The sequence below is a fragment of the Hyaena hyaena genome, unplaced genomic scaffold (genome assembly GCF_003009895.1).
Source record: "Hyaena hyaena isolate Hyena2069 unplaced genomic scaffold, ASM300989v1 scaffold_385, whole genome shotgun sequence".
NCBI classification, from domain to species: Eukaryota; Metazoa; Chordata; class Mammalia; order Carnivora; family Hyaenidae; genus Hyaena; species Hyaena hyaena.
Genome location: NW_024081022.1, coordinates 1,233,846 through 1,256,089, shown reverse-complemented (window position 1 = coordinate 1,256,089; position 22,244 = coordinate 1,233,846). Strand labels below are relative to the sequence as shown.

Below are 22,244 nucleotides of genomic sequence, written 5' to 3'. Positions count from 1 at the left end.
GCACAGCTGCATGCTGCTGCTCTCATCCGTTCTGCGTCCGTGCTGGGAGGCTCCCTGCCCTTCCTTTAGATGGGGCTCTGGTGTCCTGTGAACCTCCCTCCATAGACAGGACGGGGGTGGGAGGGACCTGGGGAGGGACCTGGGGACGGGTAACGACCAACCACTGCCTCCTGATGCTCCTGTCAGTGGCTCTCGGTGTGGCCGCCATCAACCAGGCCATCAAGGAGGGCAGGGCGGCCCAGACAGAGCGGGTGTTAAGGAACCCCTCCGTGGGCCTCCGAGGGGTGGTTCCCAACTGCGCCGACAGCTACCAGCGAGTCCTGGAAGGAGCCACGGCAAGGAAGTGCCGCCCAGGTAGTGGCCCCAGCCCCGCCCTCCCCTGCCCCAGCCACCTGCCACCTGCTCCGGGCCTTCCCCCTTACCTGTCTTCCGCGCAGGGGACGCAGCCTTCTGGGTGCAACACGACATGAAGGACGGCTCCGCCTACTACTTCCACCTGCACACCTTCCAGGGGACATGGGAGTGGCCCGTGGGCTGCCGCCTGAACACATCCCACCTGACGCGGGAAGAGATCCAGGTTGGCAGAGCCCCTGAGCGGGAGGGGCCGGGCCGGGGCTCCCCGGAGCCGAGCCTCTGCCTACCAGGGTACCACAGGCTTTCCTCTTCCCCTGCAGTCCGCTGTCACCAAGGTCACGGCCGCCTATGACCGCCAGCAGCTCTGGAAGGCCAGCGTCGGCTTTGTCATCCAGCTCCAGGCCCGCATGCGTGGGTTCCTGGTGCGGCAGAAGTTCGCTGAGCGCTCCCACTACCTGAGGACCTGGCTGCCGGCCATCATCAAGATCCAGGTGGCGGCCGCTGGCCTTGGGAGTCCGGCCTGGGCTCACCTGGGCTTCGGGGTTTCCTTCCTGCCTCCCTTGTGCTGAGTGGAAGGGGGACAGTCTTCTGGCGTCTGAGCAGGAGGGTTGAGAGCATGTGTTCCAGAGCAGTAGGGGTTATGAGCCTGTGGGCACGCGTTCCGGACCCGTGAGGGTTGTGAGTGAGCATGCGTTCTGGAGCAGCGGGGGTTGTAGGGGTTAAGAGCGTGTATTCTAGAGCAGTAGAGGTTAAGCGTGTGTTCTAGCGCCTGGACTGCCTGGGTTCAGCTCCCAGCTCCACCACCTAATAGCTGAGTGACCTCGACAGGTACTTACTCTGGACCCACAGAATAGAAATGTAAATGTTGTAGCGCCCCCCATGCAGGACTGTCATGAGGGTTAAGTGAGGTGACGTCCAACAGGCATCTGAATAGTTCCTGGCTTCCAGGCAAGGACATGAGTGGGTGCTAGTCACTGTCATCGCCATCAGTGTCCCCAGGGCACAAGCTGCTTTGTTGCCTCCCCGTGGGGAGGTAGGGGTGAGATCTAGTGAGCCATTGGGGTGCAGGCATGAGTGGGGGGCATCCCTGGTTCAGGGTAAACGGGAAAGGGCGGATCAGGCCCAAGGGGAAGAGCTCTGCCTGTTTTCTCCAGTCCTTTCTGTTGTATCCTTCCCACCTGCGGAGGGTCCAGTGCGGCCTCTGGGATGGGCCCCCAAGTAACTGGGGCCTAGGCCAAGAGGGAAGGTGAGGCTCAGCCCGACCACTTTACACACCAGGAAAGGTGGGAGTTGAGTACACAGTGGCCCGCGGCCCCCACGGCTCTGCCTCTGCGCACACCTTCCGTCCGTGTTCCTGTGTGCCTCTCCGGGCTGGGCATGGGGCTGGTGGAGCATGTGGGTGTGTTTGGGGGACATGGCACACGCTCTGGTGAGGAGGTATTGCTATCTTTTAAGCTTGTGTCTTACAGTAGAGTTCCTGAGAGGGGGTGCTGGTCTGCCTGGATGTGTGCGTGTGCCCCGGGGATGCGTGCATGTGTGTGTGTGCAGTGTGCATGTGCGTACGTGTGTGCCGAGACCAGGGACGGTGGAGACGTTGGGTCTCCCCATGTGGACGGCTTCCCCTCCCCCTCCACTTCCCTGCCTCCCTCCCCCCTCCCTGGAGAGCCTCTTAGGCCAGCGGGGACCAGCCGAGGTCGCCCCCTTTCCTGTCCTGCCGCACAGGCTCACTGGCGGGGCTACAGGCAGCGGAAGACCTACGTGCAACGGCTGCAGTATCTAAAAGCGAACTCGGATGCCGTGATCAAGGTAGCTGTCACGGTTTGGGTGGGTTCCTGTCCTCGAGGGCCCTCTGAGAACACCTGTTTTGTCCTCTCGCCTCGGGGCCTCGGGACAGCTGGGCTGGCCCGGGCCTGGGGGCGACCCCTGAGCCTGGGGCTCTGACACAGTGCGTGTCTTCAGATCCAGGCCTGGGTCCGGATGTGGGCAGCTCGGAGGCAGTACCGGAGGCGTCTGGGATACTTCCAGAAGAACGTGAGTGTCCTCCCACTGTCCCTGTGCCCAACCTGCACGCCTGAGGCCCGGGCAGGGGCGGCCAGCAGCCCTTTACCACTCGTCTTCACGGCAGGTTAACTCCGTTGTCAAGATCCAGGCGTTTTTCCGAGCCCGGAAAGCCCGGGATGACTACAGGGTGTTAGGTACGCGGCCTGGTCCCCACTCTGTTGTGAGTACGCGGCCTGTCCTCCCGTCTGTGCGAGCTCGTGGTTTCTGAGAGTCAGCAGGGCACAGAGTCACCCCCCACCCCCGCCAGGCAGACTGGGCCCTGGAGACATTGTCTGCCCTTCCTGAGCCCCAGCCCTCGTTGACAGCTAATGTCCCCGACCTTGAGCATATGGCTGAAGACCCGGGGTGCGTGTGGGAGTGAGGACATGTGCTCTGCCTTTGGGGGTCCCCCAGTCTGGTGGTAGAGGCGGGAGCTCCCCCAGGGTCAGGCAGATCCAGGTGTCCCTCCTGGGGCCGCACAGCAGGGAGAGAGAAAGTAGGAGACGCCTGCGCAGGAGCGTCCAACAGGGGTCGTAGCAAAAGCTCCCACCTGCCTGGTGGCACAGCCTGGTCACACGGGGGGCCCCCTGAGCACAATCTTCTATACTGGGCTCGGTTATCTTCCTGTTGCCACCAGCAAGGTCCTCAAGGGAAGGGGCTGCTCCCCACACTCTCGCATGGCCCGTGGCTCCCCCAGCTCCGGCCTTGGGGCCGTGCAGTGCTGGGACTGAGTGCCGGCACCCAAGGGTGCTCTGTCATCCTGCCCCTTGTCCCCTCAGTGGGGCGCGCACCGAAAGCTTCAGGGGGTTCTTCTGGGCCACTCTTGGCTCCTGCCCTGAAAGTCTGGAAGCCCAGCCTTGGAGCCCCTGCTCTTTGTTAAGTAGACCTGGGGTCCATTTCCAAGTTCCCTCCAGCCCTCGGGTTCGGGGCCCCAGGGCCCCCTCTACCCCTCTGTGCCTGTCCTGCCCTAGGGGTGCTGCCTGCACCTCTCAGCCTGGGTCCCCAGCCAGTTTGAGGAGCAAGTTGGAGTTGGGGGTTCGTGGAGGCAGCTGGGGGCCTGATGGGGGTGAGAGGCCCTGGCACGGGCCCAGGGGTGGGGGGGCAGGGGAAGGATGGCTCCTCTGTCACAGCTGCCCGTGAGACACGAGGGGCTTGGGGACAGGACGGGCCTGGAGGCAGCCCGCTGGCCTCCAGCAGGCTGGGGACCAGGAGGTGGTGACAGAGGCAGGGGAGCTGGTGAGGAAGCTCCTGCGAGGGCTCGGCTGGTCCTGACGCCTCTCCCCTTCCCGCCAGTGCACGCACCCCACCCCCCTCTCAGCGTGGTGTGCAGATTTGCCCACCTCTTGAATCAAAGCCAGGAGGACTTCCTGGCTGAGGCAGAGCTGCTGAAGCTCCAGGAAGAGGTGGTCAGGAAGATCCGGTCCAATCAGCAGCTACAGCAGGACCTCGACCTCATGGACCTCAAGATCGGCCTGCTGGTGAAGAACCGGATCACCCTGCAGGTGAGGGGCCGCCGGCCGCCTGTGGGGTCTCTGAGTCTGTCTCCTGCTTGGGAGACAGGGATAATCAGAGTGCCCCCCTCACCAGGCCAGTGTAGACAGACAGGAAAGTCCCTCACATGGTAAATGACATGAGTGTGCCGTGTCGGGTAGAAGCGGTAGTGATAGCCCCAGCCCCAGTGCGCGATGACCTCACGAGAGATCAGAGCGACACCCCACAGATCTGACACCCAAGCCGGTCCCCGGTCCTCTCTGGGGGCGGGGCACACCCCGAGAAAGCAGAGGCGGCAGGGGCGTGGTGGGGGGGGTGCGGACCCAGGTCTGTGTGTCTCTCCCTGCTTCTGCCGGGAGCGCCGCGGGCCGCAGAAAGTGCCTGGTCCTTGAGGCGCTGGTTTGGACCATATGCCTGGCCCTGTGGCCACCTGCCCTGTGCCTGCAGGAGGTGATCTCCCACTGCAAGAAGCTGACCAGGAAGAACAAGGAACAGCTGTCGGGTATGATGGCCCTGGACAAGCAGAAGGGATTAAAGGCGCTGAGCAAAGAGAAAAGGCAGAAGCTAGAAGCTTACCAACACCTCTTCTACCTGCTGCAGGCGAGCAGAGCCCACCACCCCCTAGGCGTCCGGGGATGAGGCCTCCCTGTCCGTGTTCCCTGTCCCTTCCCTAACCCTAACGACCCCAGAGACTGCCCTCATTCCCGCTCGTCTGGAAGGTTCCTCGAACCTCCCAGGAGGTGGGCCGGTGCCTGCTCCTCTCCACGTCGCCATCAGGAGCGCCTCTGTTTCGTCACTGGCCCTCGAGGCACATCACCCGCTTCCTGTCTCCCCCGTTGCTGCAGACTCAGCCTCTCTACCTGGCCAAGCTGATCTCTCACATGCCACAGAACAGAACCACCAAGTTCATGGAGTCTGTGATCTTCAGCCTGTACAACTATGCCTCCAACCGCCGCGAGGCCTACTTGCTCCTCCAGCTGTTCAGGACGGCGCTGCAGGAGGAGATCAGGTGGGCTTTCCGTGCACAGAGGAGCGGGAAGGCGGCGGGTGGAGGGACGCCACTGTTGGCTCCTTCACAAGGGGGTATTGAGGTTTGAGGGTAGAGATGGAATACAGACCTCTTCTCAGCCTCACACGGAGCGTCCGTAAGAGTCTTGGGGGACAGTTTGGAGGGAGGATGTGGGCAGACAAGTTAGCGCACAGGCGCTCAGGACGGGCCTTCAGAGGCGCGATAGCAGAGCAGGCTTTGAAGGGCCACAGAGGAGAAGCAGCTCTTTGTCCTACGCGGGGACAGGAGGGCAGCCTCAGTGACCTCTTCAACTACAGGTCAAAGGTGGAGCAGCCCCAGGACATGGTGACAGGCAACCCTACGGTGGTGGGGCTCGTGGTGAGGTTCTACCGTAATGGGCGGGGCCAGAGTGCCCTGCGCGAGATCCTGGGCAGGGTCGTCCAGGACGTGCTGGAGGACAAGACGCTGAGCGTCCACACGGACCCTGTTCACCTCTACAAGAGCTGGATCAACCAAAGCGAGGCCCAGACCGGCCAGCGCAGGTGAGTGCTCCATGCAGGTGAGCAGTCTGCTCAGGTGAGGGGCCGGTGCAGGGGAGCGATCTGAGCAGGTGAGGGGCTGACGCAGGTGAGGGGCCGGCACAGGTGAGTGGTCTGAGCAGGTGAAGGGCCGGCGCAGCTGAGTGCTCCAAGGTGAGTGCTCCACACAGGTGAGTGGTCTGAGCAGGTGAGAGGCTGGCGCAGGTGAGCGGTCTGAGTGTGACTCCGACCCTGTAGGATGAAACAAAGTAGCTTTTAGCGCCCCCTCTGGTAATTAACATGGAAGCGGTGTAAACGGCATGGGCCTGTGTGTGTCTAACATAGAATGAACGCTGATGAACGTGCAAAGGTGTTTAATTGCCGTGTTGGTGCTTGCTCGTGAATTATCTGCCCAATTTGCCGGGGGTTGGGATATGGACTCCTCACTGATAGGGGCTAGCTGAGCACCCAGATTTCCAGATGAGTAGACAAGGTGGCGGGGGAACTGGGTTGGCTTTGTAGGCTGGGGTGCCGCTCGGGAGCCCGGGTCCTTGGGAAGGGAGCCGCCAGGCAGCAGCTCGCGCTGGCGGCTTCTCCAGTGGCGCTCGGGCCTATATGTTGGGGCTGCATGGCCGAGGCCATCATCCTGATCGCCCCGACTAGCTGAGGGACGGCCGTGGCCTCCGCTCCCCTGAGGACTCCCTCCTCGTCCACCCCGTGGGCCCTTAGCTCTTCGTCCTTCACCTTCCAACCACCTTGCTCCATTCCCTCTGAGTCCTTTCTCTTATTTGGGCCCGGTCCCCTCCAGTGCACTGGGCTGCACTTTGTGCATGCTTGTGTGTGCGTGCATGGGGGGGTGTGTGTGTGTGCATGCGTGCGTGGGGGGCGTGCGTGCACGTGTGGGGGTGTGTGTGCGTGCATGGGGGGGCATGCCTGCGCTATCCTGTTGTTAGATGGAGTTCAAAGGGTGGGAGTTTGGGGAGGGGAGGCCATGGGAGGGGCTCTGGCTGATACTTCCTCTCCCTCTGCCACAGCCACCTCCCCTACGACGTCACTCCAGAGCAGGCCTTGAGCCACCCCGAGGTCCAGAGACGACTGGACATCTCCCTCCGCAGCCTCCTCGCCGTGACCGACAAGTTCCTCGCAGCCATCATCTCCTCTGTGGACCAGATTCCGTAAGTGCCAGCCCCTCCCCAGCCTGGGCACAGGACCTCAAGAGGGCCAGGCCACGTGAGCCGTACACTGCTGTCCCCGGCACTCTAGGAGGTGGAAAGGGGTTAGATTAGTAGGTGGCGCCTCTGTAGTAGGACTAGTAGTAATAAAATCTAGCACGTTCGAATACCGTCCCGTCCACAGACATGATTTCACCTGGTCCTCACAAAAGCCCTGAGACAGAGGGCGGGCAGGGATGGCCGTCTCCATGTTCCAGACCAGGGAAGGAGTCGGCACAGGGGAGGGTGGTGTCAGCCCCCTTCCAGTGCTCTCCCCGGGCCCTGCCTGCCGCCCAGCCCCTCCTGGGTGCTCCGTGATGGCAGACGAGGTCCGCCTCCCCAGAGCCTCCCGGGCGGTCCTGGGACAGGGTTCTGGCTGTGAGGGCCCCACACCTGGGTCCATGGTGGAGGTGCATCCGTGGGGGGAGGCGGGATGAATATCGGGACCTGGGGTGCCTTCCAGGGGAGACGAGCGAGACAAAGAAGAGGGCCTCGTGCGAGCTTAGCGGGCAGCAGGGCCCTGGTCCTGGGCACTGACAGGAATGCAGGGCGGGGGCGGCAGGGAGCTGGGGGGTGCAGGGGCAGGTAGTGGGGGGCGGTGCCTTGGGCTCCAGCAGACGGGCAGGACCTCAGCACGTGTGCACTTTGCCCGCAGGTATGGGATGCGGTATGTAGCTAAGGTCCTGAGGACGACCCTGGCGGAGAAGTTCCCTGACGCCCCAGAGAACGAGGTCTACAAGGCGAGTGTCCCCTCCCCGCCTCCCCAGCTCCCCTATGGCCCTGCTGGTGAGTCCCTGACTGAGACCGGAGGACGGAAACCCCGATGGTCTAAAGATCCAAGCGGGGAATCTTCCCCCCGCCGGCGCACCGGCCGGGCCTCTGCTGCGGCCCAAGGCACAAGCTAACAGGCCGGGCAGCCCTGCACCGGTCAGGGGGCCTGGGTTCCGGGCCCAGCTCCTGCCCCCGATTTGCCGTGTGACCTTGCTCAGGCTGCCAGCTGGGGAGCGGGGCAGGGGCTACCAGGCCGGCGCGCGGGACGCCTCTGGGACGGTGTCCTCTGCCCTCAGGTGGTAGGGAACCTCCTCTACTACCGCTTCCTGAACCCGGCGGTAGTGGCCCCCGATGCCTTCGACGTCGTCGCCGTGGCAGCGGGCGGTGCCCTGGCCGCCCCCCAGCGCCACGCGCTCGGGGCCGTGGCCCAGGTCCTGCAGCACGCCGCGGCCGGCAAGGCCTTCTCCGGGGAGAGCCGCCACCTGCGGGTCTTGAACGACTACTTGGAGGAGACGCACCTCAAGTTCAGGTCTCCGTCCCGGCACCCTGACCCCCCTGTGCCCTCCTCTTGCTCTCGCCCTCCGTCACGCCCCCCCCCCACCCCCCGCCGGGTCATCGGGGAAGCGGCGGTGAGCGAGCCAGAGGGTGGATTGTTGGAAGCATTGCTCAGTGGAGACGACAGGGGACACCGGGAGGGGGGCCGGGCGGGCCCTGCAGGGGGAACAGAATGGGGGGGAGCTGCCGCCACACACGCCCTGCCTCTGGGGACAGGAGGTTCGCGGTCCGAGCCTGCCAGGTGCCGGAGCCAGAAGAGCGCTTTGTGATGGACGAGTACTCGGACATGGTGGCCGTGGCCAAGCCTGTGGTGTACATCACCATGGGGGAGCTGGTCAGCACGCACAGGGTGAGGGGCACGGCCGGGGGTCGCGGGGGGGGGGGCGGCCCTCGGAGGGAGGGCGGGCTTGGACCTCCGTCCACTCTCCCCCGACCTGCAGCTGTTGCTGGAGCACCAGGACCGGCTTGCCCCCAGTCACCGCGACCCCCTGCACGAGCTCCTGGAGGACCTGGGGGAGCTGCCCACCGTCCGTGACCTCATCGGTGCGGGGGCCAGGGGGCCGGCAGGGAGGGATGGCTGGGCAGCTGGGCAGGCCGCAGGCCCTCTCCCGAGTTGTACGGCCATGCACGTGTGCCAGGAAGCCAGTCCGCACGCCACCTCCCCTTTCCCTCTGGTGCAAGATGGACACAGGGACGTGGACTGATAGGAAGAAAGGGACAGACAGTAGAGGGACCCGGTGTCATCGTGTAAACGGCCAATCAAATCGTGGGAGGGAGACGTGGATGGATGCGAGTCTGTCTGGAGTCTCCACGGGTTTCTCTGACAAGGACTGCGGGGGCCACGGGGTGACAGGACGTAGTCCTACAGGGGGAAGGTCAGGGTGGGGGTGGTGACAGACTGAGAGGCAGAAGCCCCAGGCATCCAGGCGAGGGTGTCGGTCAGAGGCTCGTCCGCAGGGACCGGGAGGCTGAGCTCTGTGGACGACAGCCGTCCTGTGGGTGCTGCCCCCGGTGGACCCGCCTCCCGTGGCACAGAGGTGCCCGGGGGGGGCCTGTAGCGTGGCTGTCTGCACCTCAGGGGAGGGCGCGGCCGCGGATGGGAGCCTGGACATGAGCAAGCTGGAGGTGTCCCTGACGCTCACCAACAAGTTCGAAGGGCTGGAGACGGACTCCGGCGACGCCAGTGCCCGCAGCCTGCTTCTGAGGTGGGTGAGGGCGGCCCGCAGCCCCGGCCCTGCTCGGACCAGGGAGGAGGCCATTCCACCGTCTGCCTGGGCCCCTGTCCTTTGGGCGGGTCCCCCTGAGGCGCTGCCCTCGCCGGGCCTCCGCTGTCCGCCCGGGCCTCTGCTCGGTGCTGAGCCGAAGGCCGAGGGACGACCGTGGGGTCAGGGATGGTTTTCCCGCCTGGGTGGAGAGGCACCCGGGGTAGGTGTCCTGCCGGGGGAGACGGTCGGGAGCTCTCCGTCCCCGGTCCTGTGAAGGCGACGGAGCGCCCGGCTGGGCTGGCTGGCCATCTAGGCAGAGGAGGAGCCAAGTCAGGGCGGCCCCCCCGCACCCGCTTACCCAGTGAACCGGCGAGCGTGGCGCTTGGCTTTGTCCTGCCATCGCGCTTCCAGCCGGGTGGGGCCAGGCCTGAGACGCAGCCAGAGCCACCGAGAGGGAGGTGGCTGTCAGGCGCCCTGAGAGCTCAGCAGAAGGGACACCTGAGCTGGGGAAGGTCTCCCGGAGGAGGAGGCGGCTCCTTCAGCCCAAGGACTCAGGACAACAATTTGTGGGAGGGCACTGTCAGCAGGGGCCCAGGGGTGAAGCGCGCAGTGTAGGTGCATGGGGCCAGGGGTGAGGCGGCGCGGTGTGCGCACACAGGGGCAGGGGTGAGGCGGCGCGGTGTGTGCGCACACGGGGGCAGGGGTGAGGCGGCGCGGTGTGTGCACACAGGCAGCAGTGAGGTGGCGCGGTGTGTGCACACGGAGGTCCTGTACTCAGGCCCGCAGCCCACTTGGGGTCTCCCTCTTCGCTTGATCTGACCTCCCAAGGTCCCTGGCAGGCATGACACAAGGCAGGGCCCACTCACCCTGAGCCCCTGGCCAGCCCCCCGTCCAGCCCGTCCCCCGCTCCCCTCCCCCGCTGTAGCACCAAGCAGATGCTGGTGGACATCATGCAGTTCCAGCCTGGGGACTCCCTCGAGGAGATGCTGTCCCTCCCGGCATCTAGAGAGCAGGTGAGTGGCCGGTGCCTACAAGTCCTGTCCGCCCACCCTCCCCCCCAGCACCGCCCCTTCCTTACCCTGGACCCGCCCAGGCTCCACAGGCAGACAGCTGTGCTCCCCTCCAGCTCCCCCTGCAGCAAGAGTGAGCCCCGCAGGGACCCCAAAGCCCCTGATGCCCGTGCTGTGGGACGGGTCCACAGGGGTATGGAGGGCTACCCCTGATGGGAGCTGGGGGGTGGGCACCCCACAGGGGAGAGGCCGGTGAGGGGCAGGTACCCCACAGGGGGAGCGGCCTCCAGAGGCCTGGAGGCAGGAGAAGGTAGTGGGTACAGGTCTGTTCGGGCCCCAGCAGCTAAGTCTAAGCCAAGGGCCTCCCAGAGAGAAGGTGAGGCCGGCCCGTAGGGGCAAGTCCCAAAGCACAGGGCGCAGGAGAGGGGTGCCCCAGGGCCGTTGCGGTGTGGGGGTGTGTCCAGAACCCTTTATGCTGTGGCTTCCGCCCGGGTCTCCCTGGGGCCACTGCTCCCCTGGGGTGACCCCCGGAGTCCTCGTCCGTCTGTGACGTCCCCATCCACCCACCCTGGCCAGGGGCGGAGTGGCGGGCCTGGCAGACCCCCGTAGCTCTTCCTTCCTCCCCCCAGGAAGCGGCCCACGAGCGGCTGACGAGCCGGCGCCAGGCCTATGAGAGCCGGACCCCGGAGCCTCTGCGGCGCCACTGCTCGCTGACGGCGCACTCCCTCCTGCCGCTGGCGGACAAGCGGCGGCGCGTCCTGCGGAACCTGCGGCGGCTGGAGGGCCTGGGGCTGCTCCGCGCCAGCGACGGCTACCAGGGGCTGGTGGATGAACTGGCCAAGGTGTGACCCGGGCGCGGGGGGCGGGAGGCGGCCTCCCCCTGGCATGTGTCCACGGGGCGGCAGAGGGCCCGTTTTGAAGGGGAGGTCTCGAAATTACCCCGGGAGCTCCTTACTGAAAGGCAAGGAACCTTGGATCGTTACTCCTCGGCCGGGGAGGCCGCGGCCGTGAGGGTCCGGGAGGAACCCTGGAGGCCCCCTCCCCCTGGGAAAGCAGCGGCGAAACCCCCCTCTTCCTGGAGGCCCTCCCAAGGGGTCGTGTGGGCCCCGCCAGGCCTCCGGCGCTCCTGTCGCAGGGGGCAACTCCCCCTCCCTCGTCCCCCAACCCAGGACATCTGCAACCAGCGCCGGCGCCGGCAGCGGCGGAAGGCGGAGCTGGTGAAGCTGCAGGCCACGCTGCGCGGCCTGGACAGTAAGGCCACCTTCTACGAGGAGCAGGCCGACTACTACGGCCAGTACATCCGGGCTTGCCTGGGCCAGCTGGCCGCCCGCACCAAGTAGGTGCCGCCTCCGGGCACGCCGGGGCTCCCTGGGACCCCTCACCTCTGCCCATGTGACCTCTGAAAGGGAGCCGGCCCCAGGACGGCATGGTCCCTTTCTGACCCAGGCCTCCGAGCCCCTCACGGAGTCCTGGGGTGGGACTTTGCGGCCACAGAGAGAACTGAGGTGTTCGGCGTTGAAGACCCTGCGCCTTGAATTCTCTGGCCCTTTTTCAAACCAGGAGCTCCGGGAAAGGGAAGAAACGGCCATCGCTGCGTTACACGGCCGCCCAGCTCCTGGAGAGGGGGGTCCTGCTGGACATCGAGGGCCTGCCCGCCTCTCAGTACGTGTGTCTGGAGGGCAGGACGTCAGGCCCCCACTGGGCCCCCGGCCTGGCCCTGCCTGGGGGGGCTGTGGGGTGACGGGAGACAGGACACCTGCGGACAGATAGCCCAGGGCAATGCACGTGGTCCGGCACAGCCCTGGACACCCAAGGAGGAGGACGCAGGGGCCCCGTCCTGGAGGAGGGGGTGGCTGTAAGGGCCTGGGACACACGAGACAGGCAGCCGTGGCCCCGGGAGTGCTGACGGGAAGGCTGGGCTCTGGAGGGGGGGCGGGGGGGGCTGGAAAGAGGCCCTGAGTCTGCGTTTTGAATCCTGTCCCCGAAAGCTTCAGAAACGTGATCTTTGACATCAGCCCTGGAGACGAGGCCGGGAAGTTCGAGGTCAATGCCCGGTTCCTGGGGGTGGACATGGAGCGGTTTCAGCTTCACTACCAGGTGAGAGGCCTCCCGGGGGCCCTCAGCTGCCTGCAGGCTCCGGCGCCCCAGGACAGCGGCCCCTCTCGCCCCCTCAGCCTCAGAGGGCATCTGCCCCTCTCCCCACTCGCCAGCACTGGCCGTTCCCGAACAGAAGGCTGAGGGGTTTGCAGCCGAGCCCCTCTGTCCCCAGGCCCTGACAGACCCTGCTGCCAAGTACAGAGTGTGCAGCGGGCGGGCAGTGTCAGAGCGGGGTGAGCATTGACATCCCAGCCTGGGTCTGGGACCTCGCGTGCCCCGGTGCAGCCCTCTGCACAGCCCGAAGCAGGACCCCTGCTGTCCAGGCGCTGAAGCTGACACATAGGACGTGGCCTACGTCACAGGCCAGCTTTCGGGGCCGCTGTGATTATGTTTGTGTGTGTGTGTGTTTATTTTGAGACAGATAGCATGAGCTGTAGAGGGGATTAGAGAGAGGAGCCCAAGGAGGCTCCACACTGTCAGCACAGAACCTGACTTGGGGCTCGAACTCACCAGCCATGAGATCATGACCTGAGCTGAAATCAAGAGTCAGTCCCTTAACCGCCTGAGCCCCCCGGGCGCCCTGGGAAGCAGTGACTTTAAATTTTTTTTTTTTTATGTTTTATTTATTTCTGAGAGAGAGAGAGAGAGACAGTGTCAGCAAGGGAGGGTCAGAGAGAGAGAGGGAGACACAGAATCAGAAGCAGGCTCCAGGCTCCGAGCTGTCAGTACAGAGCCTGATGTGGGGCTCGAACCCACAAACCGTGAGATCATGACCTGAGCCGAAGTCGGACGCTCAACTGACTGAGCCACCCAGATGCCCCTGGAATCAGGGACTTTAAACCCACATCTTTTTGTTCTGCTCTTTGGCCTTTTGAATGAGAAAATGGATTTCGAGCCCTGACTTTGCTCGAATTCACATTTGGTCAAGTCGCCGTGCCCCTCTTGGCCTTGACGTCCTCATAAGCACGTTTTTTTTTTTTTTTAATATTTTTATTTATTTCTAGGAGAGAGAGAGAGAGAGAGACAGCGTGAGCAGGGGAGGGTCAGAGAGAGAGGGTCACAGACTGAAACAGGCTCCAGGCTCTGAGCCGGCAGTCAGCACAGAGCCCGACGCGGGGCTCGAGCCCACGAACCGCGAGATCATGACCTAAGCGAAAGTCGGACGCTTAACCGACTAAGCCACCCAGGCGCCCCTCATAAGCACGGTTTTGATGGCAGTGCCGCTGGGTGGGGAGTGAGGCTCGGGGGCGCGGGTGCTGTGGAGACTGACGGGCCGCTGCCAGCAGCCCATCCCGCTCTCCCCAGGACCTCCTGCAGCTCCAGTACGAAGGTGTAGCTGTTATGAAGCTCTTCAATAAGGCCAAGGTCAATGTCAACCTGCTCATCTTCCTCCTCAACAAGAAACTCCTGCGGAAGTGACGGCGGCAGCGGCCGACCCGCAAGCCCCTCTGACCTGCCGGCTGCCTGTGACACTGGCTCTCGACGACACTAACTAGCTCGAGACTGCACTTGCCCACAGACCCCCCCCCGCCCCCCGCCAGGCTGGGCTCCAGGGGTCCCACCCCTCCCCGGCCCCAGAGGCTGGCTGTTTGGCCACTAAGCCCTGGAGGCCCTCGGCCTCCCAGCCAGCCCTCGAGGTGTGGGTCTGGCCCCGCCCTCTGCCCGCGGAGGCTGCTGCTCTGTGTCCGAGGCTGGTGGCTGTCCTCTGCGGTCACCCTGACACTTGCAGGCACTGCCCTGGCCACCTCGTCTCCCTCTGCCTCCCTGCAGACCCCAGAGCCAGGCCCCGGCTCGCTCCCCCTCCCTCCTCAGCAGCAGCTGGTGCTCCTGCCCTGATGCCAGCCGGGCCCACCCCTGCCCGCCTCGCGTCCCGCCCCGAGGGCATTTATTCTCCCCGCACCCCAGCCCTGGGGGTCACTGTGCGCCCTTCCTCATGGTTTTCCTCGTCCATCTCTCTGAGCTCAGAGAAGGGGTTTCCGGTTCCCCCCAGCCCAGTGGTCCCGCCAGCAGCCCCCCCACGCTGTGTGCGCAGGCCGCCTTGGGCGGGGCGGAAAGATCCCCGTTCACCTTTCAGACGCCTTCTGTCTGCTTCCTACGGTACGAGGAGCGGCCTTCCCTCTGCTCGCTCACCCTTCCGGGCAGTTCCATCAACCTGCGTTCTTGTCCCTGCCACTGGCTCACCCCACGTCCGCTGACTTCCTGTCCCTCCGTCCCTGCTGTCACTTGAGTAAAAGCAGCTATTGCCGCACATCTGCAGTTCGTCCTGGGCTTCGTCCCCCGCAGAGCAGGCCTCCGGGGTCCGGGACTGCTCTTCCCGGCACAGCTGGGGTCCTTGCTGCGGCCCCCGGCGCCCACCTGCCGCCGCGTGGGTCCGCTCTGCCTTCCCGCGCTCATAAAAGCTTAATGAGACGTGGGTGTGTTCCTCTCCGGCCTGGCCCGGGGGACAAAAGGGGGGCGGGTGCTTAGGTTTTGATGCTGTTGTTATCGGCCACTCTGGGGACTGAAGCCAAGAGGAGGAGACCCCGGCCTTGGTTGTGCCCCGCCCGCCCCGCACACATTTCCAGCAGCTTCTCTTCCTGGGCTTTGGGCGACCCACACAAGGGCCCTGGCCACAGAGCCTTAAGTGTGCCACAGCCTCTGTGCTCAGAGCAAAACCCCCTTTCCGTGACAGGAGCCCCTCCTTTCATCCTGGCTTTCAGGGAACAGGGACAAAGCTAGGGGACAAGGGGACGGTACAGAGGCGCCCACCCTGACCTCCGAACTCCCCAGAAGCCCCTGCAGGCACCCCCAGCTGGCCCAGCGCAGGATCTGTCTCTGTCTCGTCCTTCCCGTAACGTGTCACAGCAGAGGCTTAAAGTACCGCCTCACTCTGGGTGACAGTGACACACTGTGGAGCCAGGCCCCCACACGCCATCAGTCGCCACTGAAAAGCTCACACTCACCCAATGACCCTGGCACCGTGTCCCACTGTGACGCTCCCCGGCGGTTGCGTGGTGTCAGCCACGTAGAGCACGCGCTGGAAGGGCACTGTGGCTGCTGTCACTAGGGCCTGTGTGGCTGGGGGTCAGCGTACTCTCACGCCTCACAGCAACTCCACAAAGGGGAGCAGCCCCCTGTTCAGCAGGTGATGGAGCTGAGGCTGGGAGCTCTGGGTTGCGGTGGCAAGGGGCAGGGCCCGCCCGCTCAGACCCGCCCCCTCCAGGCTCAGCGTCCCCACCTCCGTGTCTTATCTGAGAGAAACCTTTCCACTTCCTTCAGCCCACCCGCTCAGGCCGCTCTCTTTCAAGGCCACTGCTCAGCCCTCCCGGTGGCCCCGACGTGCTGCGGTTCCCCGGTGTCTTCCTAACCATCAACGGCCAGTCTGAGACACCGCCACTTAGCTCCTATGGGGGGAGTGCAATTTGACAACAATTCGGACGACAATTTGACAACATCAAATATGAGGAAAGAGCGGTCTTTCTACCAAATACTGTTGGGACACCTGAATATCCACTTACCAAAAAATGGGGGCGCCTGGGTGGCTCAGTCGGTTAAGCGTCTGACTTCAGCTCAGGTCATGATCTCGGGGTTCATGGGTTCGAGCCCCGCGTCAGACTCTGTGCTGTCAGCTCAGAGCCTGGAGCCTGATTCAGATTCTGTGTCTCCCTCTCTGTCTCTCCCCTGCGCTCTCTCTCTCTCTCTCTCTCTCTCTCTCTCTCTCTCTCTCTCCTCTCTCTCTCTCAGAAATTAAAAAAAAAAACCCAGAATGAAGCCGAACCCCTATCTCGTACCATATACAAACACCAAAATGGATCACAGACCAAAATGTAACAGCTAAAACTCTTAGAAGAAAACATAAATTTGCATGCACCTGACCAGGTGATGGTTTCTGAAGACACCAGAAGCAAAAGCAGCAAAAATTAGATAAAGTGGACCCTCATCAAGCTTAAAAACTTGTGCTTCAAAGGCCACCTTCAAGAAAATGCAAAGGACGGGCATCTGGGTGGCTCAGTTGGTTGAAATCAGTTCAGGTCATGAACTCACAGTTCATGGGATGGAGCCTGCTTGGGATTCTCTCTCTCTCCCTCTTTCTCTACCCCTCCCCTGCTTATGCTTTCTCCTCTCTAAATAAACTTGGTGGCACCCCGGTGGCTCAGTTAAGCATCTGTCTTCAGCTCAGGTCTTGATTTCATGGTTCATGAGTTTGAGCCCCGCGTCGGGCTCTGTGCTGACAGCTCAGCCTGGAGCTGCTTCAGAGTCTGTGTCTTCCACTCTGCCCCTCTCCCACTCATGTTCTGGTTCTCTCAATAAACGTTTAAAAATAATAATAAACTTTTAAAAAATTTCAAAAAATGAAAGGACAACCTACAGAAAGGGAGAAGATATTGGCAAATCATTTGTCTTTTTTTTTTTTAATGTTTATTTTTGAGAGAGAGGGAGAGGGAGCATGGGTGGGGGAGGGGCAGGGAGAAGGGGAGACAGAATCTGGGGCAGGCTCCCGACTCTGAGGTGACAGTAGAGAACTTGACGCGGGGCTCGAGCCCACAAACTGCAAGATCACAACCTGAGCTGAAGTCAGACGCTTCACTGACAGCCACCCAGGCGCCCCGCAAATCGTGAATCTTATAAGGGACTTATTTCAAAAATGAAGAGACAATCCAATTAAATGAGCAAAAAATTTTGGTGGCCATTTCTCCAAGACGGATATACAAATAGCTAATAAGCCATGAAAAGATGCTCAGCATCACTGGTATTAGCAAAATGCACATGAAATCTTAATGAGCTACCACTTCGTCCCCAGCTAGGATGGCTACAGTAAAACAGGTAATAACGCGGTTTGCTGCGGACTGGGAGAAATTATAAATCCTGTATGGCCGGGTGGTTGTAAAATGCTGGGGCCACTTTGGAAAACAAATTGGCATTTCCTCAAAATGTTAAACATAGGCGCCAGCAACTCGCCCTCCTGAGTGCATCCCTGAGGGAACTGAAAGCAGATGAGCACAGGGAAGTCGGGGTACAGACGTCTGTGAGCCGATGACACATGAACAGAGGCTGTGCGCGTACGGATGGAGGACCGTTCAGCCGTCGCAGGGGCAGAAGTCCTGACACGCGCTACCACTCGGAGGAAACTCGAAAACACGCAAAGTGAAAGACGCAAAAAAGGTCACATATGTCTGATTCCACTGATATGCGTGTCCAGGACAGGCAAATCCGTAGGAACAGAAGGTAGATGTGTGGCCCCCGGGGTCTGGGGAAAAGGAAGAATACAGCCAGTGCTTGTGGGTATGGGTTTCTTTTACGGGTGGTGAAACGGTTCTGTAATTAGGTAGGAAAGGCTGCACAGCTCTGACCATAGTGAAAAGGGCACATCTTATGGTAGGTGAGTCATATTTCAATAAAGCTGTACTTTTTTTTAAATGTTTTATTTATTTCCAGGAGAGAGAGAGAGAGAGCGTGAGCAGGGGAGGGTCAGAGAGAGAGGGAGTCACAGACTGAAACAGGCTCCAGGCTCCGAGCTGTCAGCACAGAGCCCGACGCGGGGCTCGAACCCACGAACCGCAAGATCATGACCCAAGCTAAAGTCTGATGCTTAACCGACTAAGCCACCCAGGCGCCCCAGCTGTACTTTTTTTTTTTTTTAATGTTTACTTATTTTTGAGGGAGGGAGAGAGAGTGAGCGCGAGCAGGGGAGGGGCCGAGAGAGAAGGAGACAGAGAATCCAAAGCAGGCTCCGAGCTGACAGCACAAAGCCTTAGGTGGGGCTCGAACCCACCAACTGTGAGATGGCCTGAGCTCAGGTCGGACGCTCAACCAATTGAGCCACGCAGGCGCCTCAGAGCCGTTACTTTTTACGACTAATTGCACACACCGCGCACGGAACCTTCCTGGGAACATGGGGCAGAGTTCTGGAGAACTTGCTGCAGGACTGGGCGCAGTGGCAGTGACCGCAGAGCAGCCCCGTGACGGGACATGGCTCAGCCAGCGATGACGAGTAGCCGCGAGTGTCCTGGGGTGAGGAGCTGTCCGCCATGTATGTTGTCGGGGACGCTGCACGGGGGAGCTTGGCGGCCGCCCCTTCGGGGAGCAGGAACGAGCCAGGGAGGGGAGCGGCCGCCGAGGCTTGAGCGCGTACAGGAGGGGCCGTCAGTGTTCCAGAGCGCCGGCTCTGTTCCTGCGCGGCCACCAGACACTCGCAGAAACTGAGAGCAAGTGCTCAGAACTTTACAGCCGGCCGGCAAGGGCCTGACCCCTAAATCTAAAAGGCAAAGGTTGAGTTTGTATCTTATAAGACTTTTTCCACTTCATGTTTCTAGTAACTAGTGTCTGTGATATTTCACAAAAACATCAGTCCAGCAGCGTGGGGCTGGCTCAGCCGGTGGAGCATGCGACTCTTGATCCCGGGGGTGTGGGTTGGAGCCCCGCCTTGGGTATGGAGCCTACTTAAGAAAAATAAAAATAAGTTGAAAAGTTAAAAATAAGGGCACCTGAGTGGCTCAGTCGGTTGATTATCTGACATGATCTCAAGGTCTGTGAGTGCAGAGCCTGCTTCAGATCCTCTGACCGCCTCTCTCTCTGCCCCTCCCCCTCTCAAAAATAAATAAAATGTAAAAAGAAAGTTTAAAAATATAAATTCTGTAATGGCTATCTGTGTACAAGATATTTATATTTCTGATTAATCTCCTTAGAATAGAATTCTAGAACAGACAGATCAAAGAGCATGAACCTTTTTTTTTTTAATTTACTTAAATAATCTCTATACCCAGTGTGAGGCTCAGATTCACGGCCCCAAGACCATGAGCTGCATGCTCTTCTGACAGAGCCAGCCAGGTGCCCCAAAAAGTACGAATTTTAAAAAAATTATTGGGGGTGGCTGGGTGGCTCAGTGGGCTAAGCATCTGACTTTGGCTCAGGTCGTGATCTCGCGGTTGGTTCCCGCGTTCAAGTCCCGCGTCAGACTCTGTGCTGACAGCTTGGAGCCTGGAGCTGCTTTGGATTCTGTCTCCCTCTCTCTCTGCTCCTCCCCCACTCATGCTTTGCCTCTTTCTCTCTCAAAAATAAATAAACATCTGGGGCGCTTGGGTGGCTCAGTTGGTTAAGCGTCTGACTTTGGCTCAGGTCATGATCTCACGGTTTGTGGGTTTGAGTCCCACGTCAGGCTCTGTGCTGACAGCTCAGAGCCTAGAGCCTGTCTTCGGATGCTGTGTCTCCCTCTCTCTCTGACCCTCCCCTGCTCACGCTGTCTCTCTCAGAAATAAATTTTTTTAAAACAATTTAAAAAATCAATAAACATTTGAAAATAAATAAAATTATTAGGTTCCCCCCCAATTATATGTTTACTGTAGAAAGTTTGGGAAATATTTACAAAGCAAAAAGGGGGTCAGAGTAATTCATGATGCTGTTACAAAACGATAACCACTTGTAACATTTTGATGTCTTTTCTTCCAATTGTATTTGTAATCCGAATCACGCTATGCATCTTATTTTTTTAAAAAATTTTTAATGTTTTATTTATTTCTGAGAGAGAGAGAGAGAGAGGCAGCATGAGTAGGGGAGGGTCAGAGAGAGAGGGAGCCACAGAATCTGAAGCAGCTCCAGGCTCTGAGCTGTCAGCACAGAGCCTGACGTGGGGCTCGAACCCACAAACCGTGAGATCATGACCTGAGCTGAAGTCGGATGCTTACCTGAGCACCCTGGCCTCCCACATTAAATGAGAAACCAGGGACGCCTGGCTGGCTTGGTAGGTGAAGCATGTGACTCTTGATCTCGGGGTGTGAGTTCAAGCCCCACGGTGAGTGTAGAGATTACTTAAAAAAAAAAAAAAAGAACTATCTAGATGGTTGATATTTTGACAGATGAATCCTGTATTACAAACCCTGTGTGGCGGTCGCCTGTTGGCATCTGTCTCCCTGGGTCCCTTCCTTTGGGGAACTGATCCCCTCCCTTCACGCAGCTGTGGGGCTAACCGTCAGCGGATCTGCCTCCCACCGCCCAGGACCTTGGGCTCGGGACGTCAGAGCAGACACTCAGACTTCCTTCCCCTTGGCCGTGGGAACTTGAAGTCTGAATTCCGAGGGCGGCACCCAGGAAGCGAAGCCGGTTGGGGCTGAGTCACCGGCCGGCAGTGCTCTGCAGAGATGGCCACCAGCTTCTGGCACCGGGATCCCCAGGGGAGGGGGGGGTAAACACCATCGTCTCTCCCGGGTCAAGTCATCCCGCTCCCCTCCCAACAAGCCTGGATGCTGAGCTCCCCATTTGAGCCTCCTCAGCTCGACGGTCGCTTCCTGATTCGTCCTTGTCCTGAAGTCGGTCCCCGTGTTTATTTCCTTGGACTCTGTTTCTAAAAGGGCTGTAGCTGCTTCACAGGGTGTGAACCTTACAAAGGATCTTCTTACACCCCGTTTCTGCCAATGGGAAACTGTCCCCAAATTAAAAGTTCACTTCAAACTGGTTTGCACCGGTTTCTAGTCCCGCCGCAAGGGCCCAGGAGCGCCAGTCTTGCCACAGCCTTGCTGGCAGCGAGTGTTTTTAAAAACTTCAGTCCTTCAACAAATATTTATTAAGTGCCCGCTACGTGGCATCACCGGCCGGGGTACTTGGGACGCATCATTAAGCGGAGCCGACTCGGGTCAGTGTCCCCGCAGAGCAGACAGTGGGGGTGGGGAAGACAGCTACTCCACTCAGCCCGAAGCAGTAAGTGCTCAGGAAAAAGAAGGGACGTCTCGGTGACAGATGGAAATGTCGGGGGGGGGGTGCAATTTACAATAGTGTGACCAGGAGAGGCTTCCCCGGGCAAAAGCCATCTCAGCAGCGACAAGGAGGAGAGGGAAGCCGTGGGCACGCCCGGAGCAGGCCGCGGCCACGGGTGCAGCTACGAGACGCCCGCGCAGCCGACTCGGGTCGGCTAACATGACGTTCTGGGGACAGCGCTCAGGCGACACGCAGCAGGTATTCAATAAACGTTTGCTGAAGGAATGAAAGACTCTGTGCTTGCGGCCAGGGGTGGAAGTGGCGGACGTCAGTCGCAGGGCACAAACTTCCAGTCGGGAGAGGAGCGAGCGCTGGACGTGGAGCCCACCGCGTGGTGACTACGGTGAGCGGCCCTGCGCCGCACACCTGAGTCGCTGAGGGCACACCCTGAATGTCCTCACCAGGCACACACGTGCGCACACACGATGACTGAGTGAGGTGACGCTGGTGTTAATAGCCTTACTGTGCTAATCGTTTCTCAACAGTGTATGTAGCAAATCATCACAATGTATACCTGAAATTGACATAATGTCATATGTCAATAACATCTCAGTAAAGTTGAAAAATAATAACAACTCTGTAGGCATTCCTGCACCTTATTTAAAACATAACCAACCTGGGGCGCCTGGGTGGCTTAGACGGTTAAGCGTCCGACTTGCGCTTCGGTCATGATCTCGCGTTTCGTGGGTTCGAGCCCCGCGTCGGGCTCTGTGCTGACTGCCAGCTCGGAGCCTGGAGCCTGTTTCAGTCTGTGACTCCCTCTCTCTCTGACCCTCCCCTGCTCACGCTCTCTCTCTCTCTCTCTCCTAGAAATAAATAAAATATTTAAAAAAAAAACAAACGTAACCAACCTGAAGCCAACTGGCTGGCTCTGTCAGAAGAACTTCCCGCTCTTGATCTTCAGGACATGAGTTTGAGCCCCACTTCTGGTGCAGAGATTACTAAAATAAATAAGCTAAAAAAATATATATAACCAACCTAACAGAATGTGTTCATGAAATTCAGATGAAATGCCCATCCCTCAAACCTGTTACGATGAAAGGCTCACAGCAAAGTTTTACTTGTTCCTCTCCCTTTTTTCTTCTGTTTCCTTTCCATTAAACAAAATAATGTATATATCATCTCGAAGCAGATGACGCACCTGATGCACGTGAGGACTCGCCCGTCTTCACCACACTGAGCCTTGCAGATATTTTCATATAGGTCCTTTGGGGCCTTTTTTTCTATATATTTGCATCCATGCGGACAAACCTACT

At 60.4% G+C, this 22,244-nt stretch overlaps 1 protein-coding gene across 4 annotated transcripts in view; it reads left to right on the top strand.

Moving 5' to 3' along the window:
• Positions 1–14,517, top strand: part of IQGAP3 (IQ motif containing GTPase activating protein 3) — a 33,414-nt gene extending 18,897 nt beyond the window's left edge. For all 4 annotated transcript variants that reach the window (XM_039251396.1, XM_039251397.1, XM_039251400.1 and 1 more), the window contains exons 17-38: positions 187–354; positions 438–577; positions 675–845; positions 2,077–2,160; positions 2,314–2,385; positions 2,480–2,549; positions 3,688–3,896; positions 4,333–4,485; positions 4,731–4,894; positions 5,212–5,436; positions 6,447–6,587; positions 7,279–7,363; positions 7,691–7,923; positions 8,166–8,298; positions 8,390–8,492; positions 9,028–9,154; positions 10,080–10,167; positions 10,794–11,006; positions 11,334–11,500; positions 11,725–11,826; positions 12,153–12,261; positions 13,567–14,517. In XM_039251396.1, coding sequence (XP_039107327.1) covers positions 187–354; positions 438–577; positions 675–845; positions 2,077–2,160; positions 2,314–2,385; positions 2,480–2,549; positions 3,688–3,896; positions 4,333–4,485; positions 4,731–4,894; positions 5,212–5,436; positions 6,447–6,587; positions 7,279–7,363; positions 7,691–7,923; positions 8,166–8,298; positions 8,390–8,492; positions 9,028–9,154; positions 10,080–10,167; positions 10,794–11,006; positions 11,334–11,500; positions 11,725–11,826; positions 12,153–12,261; positions 13,567–13,680 — 3,071 coding nt within the window. In that variant the 3' untranslated portion in view covers positions 13,681–14,517. The remainder of the gene's footprint in view (positions 1–186; positions 355–437; positions 578–674; positions 846–2,076; positions 2,161–2,313; positions 2,386–2,479; positions 2,550–3,687; positions 3,897–4,332; positions 4,486–4,730; positions 4,895–5,211; positions 5,437–6,446; positions 6,588–7,278; positions 7,364–7,690; positions 7,924–8,165; positions 8,299–8,389; positions 8,493–9,027; positions 9,155–10,079; positions 10,168–10,793; positions 11,007–11,333; positions 11,501–11,724; positions 11,827–12,152; positions 12,262–13,566) is intronic.
• Positions 14,518–22,244: the final 7,727 nt, after the last annotated feature.